Source organism: Salvelinus sp. IW2-2015, linkage group LG7 (assembly GCF_002910315.2).
Source record: "Salvelinus sp. IW2-2015 linkage group LG7, ASM291031v2, whole genome shotgun sequence".
Taxonomy (NCBI): domain Eukaryota; kingdom Metazoa; phylum Chordata; class Actinopteri; order Salmoniformes; family Salmonidae; genus Salvelinus; species Salvelinus sp. IW2-2015.
Window position 1 is genome coordinate 30,753,029 of NC_036847.1, and position 2,571 is coordinate 30,755,599.

The 2,571-nt window shown below is 42.6% G+C and overlaps 1 protein-coding gene across 1 annotated transcript in view; it reads right to left on the reverse strand.

The window, feature by feature from the left end:
- LOC111966131 (neural cell adhesion molecule L1-like) overlaps positions 1–2,571 on the reverse strand; it is a 57,344-nt gene that overhangs the window by 43,846 nt on the left and 10,927 nt on the right. Inside the window, exon 4 of the mRNA XM_070444339.1 lies at positions 1,415–1,609. Coding sequence (XP_070300440.1) covers positions 1,415–1,609 — 195 coding nt within the window. The remainder of the gene's footprint in view (positions 1–1,414; positions 1,610–2,571) is intronic.

Sequence of the window (2,571 nt, forward strand, 5' to 3'; positions counted from 1 at the left end):
GGGAGAAACAGAGGTTCATACAGTGGTAGAAAATGTCAGAGTAAAGATACCTTGATAGAAAATTACTAAAGTAAAAGTGATAATCACCCAGTAAAATACTACTTGAGTAAAACTCTGAAAGTATTTGGTTTTAAATATACACTGAACAAAAATATGAAAGTAACATGTGAAGTGTTGGTCCCATGTTTCATGATCTGAAATTAAAAGATCCCAAAAATGTTCCATACCCACAAAAAGCATATTTTTCTCAAATTTTGTGCACAAATTTGTTTACATCCCTGTTAGTGAGCATTCTCTTTTGCCAACATAATCCATCCACCTGACAGGTGTGGCATATCAAGAAGCTGATTGAACAGCATGATCATGACACAGGTGCAGCTGAGGAGTATTTCTGTCTGTAATACAACCCTTTTGTGAGGAAAAACTAATTCTGATTGGCTGGGCCTGGCTCCCCAATGGGTGGGCCTGGCTGTGAAGTGTGTGGACCTATACCTTCCAAGGCCCACCCATGGCTGCACCCATGTCCAGTCATGTGAAATCCATAGATTAGGGCTTAATTTATGTATTTAATTGGACTGATTTCCTTATATGAACTGTAACTCGTAAAATCGTTGAAATTGTTGCATGTTGCATTTATATTTTTGTTCAGTATACTTAAGTATTAACAGTAAAAGTAGGCTAAATGCCATAAATAATTTCAAATTACACATTGAGCCAACCAGACAGCATTATTTTCTTGTTTTTTAAATTTACGGATAGCCAGGGGCACACTCCAATACTCAGACATAATTTACAAACAAATAATTTGTGTTTAGTGAGTCTGTCAGATCAGAGGCAGGGGATGACCAGGGATGTTCTCTTGATAAGTGTGGGAATTGGAACATTTATGTCCTGCTAAGCATTTGAAATGTAACGAGTATTTTGGGGTGTCAGGGAAAATGTATGTGAGTAAAAAGAACATTATTTTCTTGTCATCTATGTTCATTAGCCACACTACTGTAGGCAACACTACAGATATGTGACATGCTCCTATACCCCCAGGTGGCCTTGGCTTGGGTTACGGTCCCATCAGTGTCTCTGTTCATCAATGTCAGAGTGGCTTCTTAACTAACATGTGGGGAGGGGTCGAGACAACCTGTACTGTAGCTAACAAATGGCCTTCAGGTGCTATCGTATGTTACCATGGTGACTGACATTATTAGTGGTGACACATGGTCAGGGTGATTGACTCGTACTGCATTACCATGGTGACCAAGGTCAGTCTACATTGTGTTACCACGGTTACTGAGGTCTGTCTAGCTTAGTATTTACAGGTTGTGACGGTGAGGGTGATGGGTTCCTTAAAGAGTTTGGTTGGAGCTCTGAGGTGCTGGGCATTATAGGTGTAGTCATAACAGTTATAGTACTGTGTTACCATGGTGAGTGACGGTGTACTTACAGGTTGTAACAGTCAGGGTGATGGGTTCCTTAGAGAGGATGGTGCGAGCGCTGAGGTACTGGACGTTACAGGTGTAGTCAATACGGGTGTCATCGACGGTGACGTGAGAGAAGTAGAGGTTCCCGTCCCGACCCTGGGTTACACGATCATTTAGCTCAATGTGATGCATTCCTGGAGGGGAGTGGAGGAGGGGGAGAAGAGACAGCGCCTCTTCAACCTCAGGAGGCTGAAAAGAATTTGGCTTGTCACTGAAAACACTCACACACTTTTACAGATGCACAATCGAGAGCATCCTGTCGGGCTGTATCACCGCCTGGTACGGCAACTGCTCCGCCCACAACCGTAAAGCTCTCCAGAGGGTAGTGATGTCTGCACAACGCATCACCGGGGGCAAACTACCTGCCCTCCAGGACACCTACACCACCCGATGTCACAGGAAGGCGAAAAAGATCATCAAGGACAACAACAACCCGAGCCACTACCTGTTCACCCCGCTATCATCCAGAAGGCGAGGTCAGTACAGGTGCATCAAAGCAGGGACCGAGAGACTGAAAAACAGCTTCTATCTCAAGGCATCAGACTGTTCAACAGCCATCACCCATATTGAGTGCTGCTGCCAACATACTGACTCAATCTCTAGCCACTTTAATAATAAAAAATTGGATTTAATAAATGTATCACTAGTCACTTTAAACAATGCCACTTTATATAATGTTTACATACCCTACATTACTCATCTCATATGTATATACTGTACTCTATACCATCTACTGCATCTTGCCTATGCCACACGGCCATCACTCATCCATATATTTATATATACATATTCTTATTCATTCCTTTACACTTGTGTGTATAAGGTAGTTGTTGTGAAATTGTTAGATTACTTGTGAGATGTTACTGCACGGTCGGAACTAGAAGCACAAGCATTTCGCTACACTTGCAATAACATCTAATAACCATGTGTATGTGACCAATAACATTTGATTTGACTCTCTCACAAACACACACACACACACACACACACACAACACACACACCACACACACACACACACCACACACACACACACACACACACACACACACACACACACCACACCACACACACACACACAACACACCACACACACA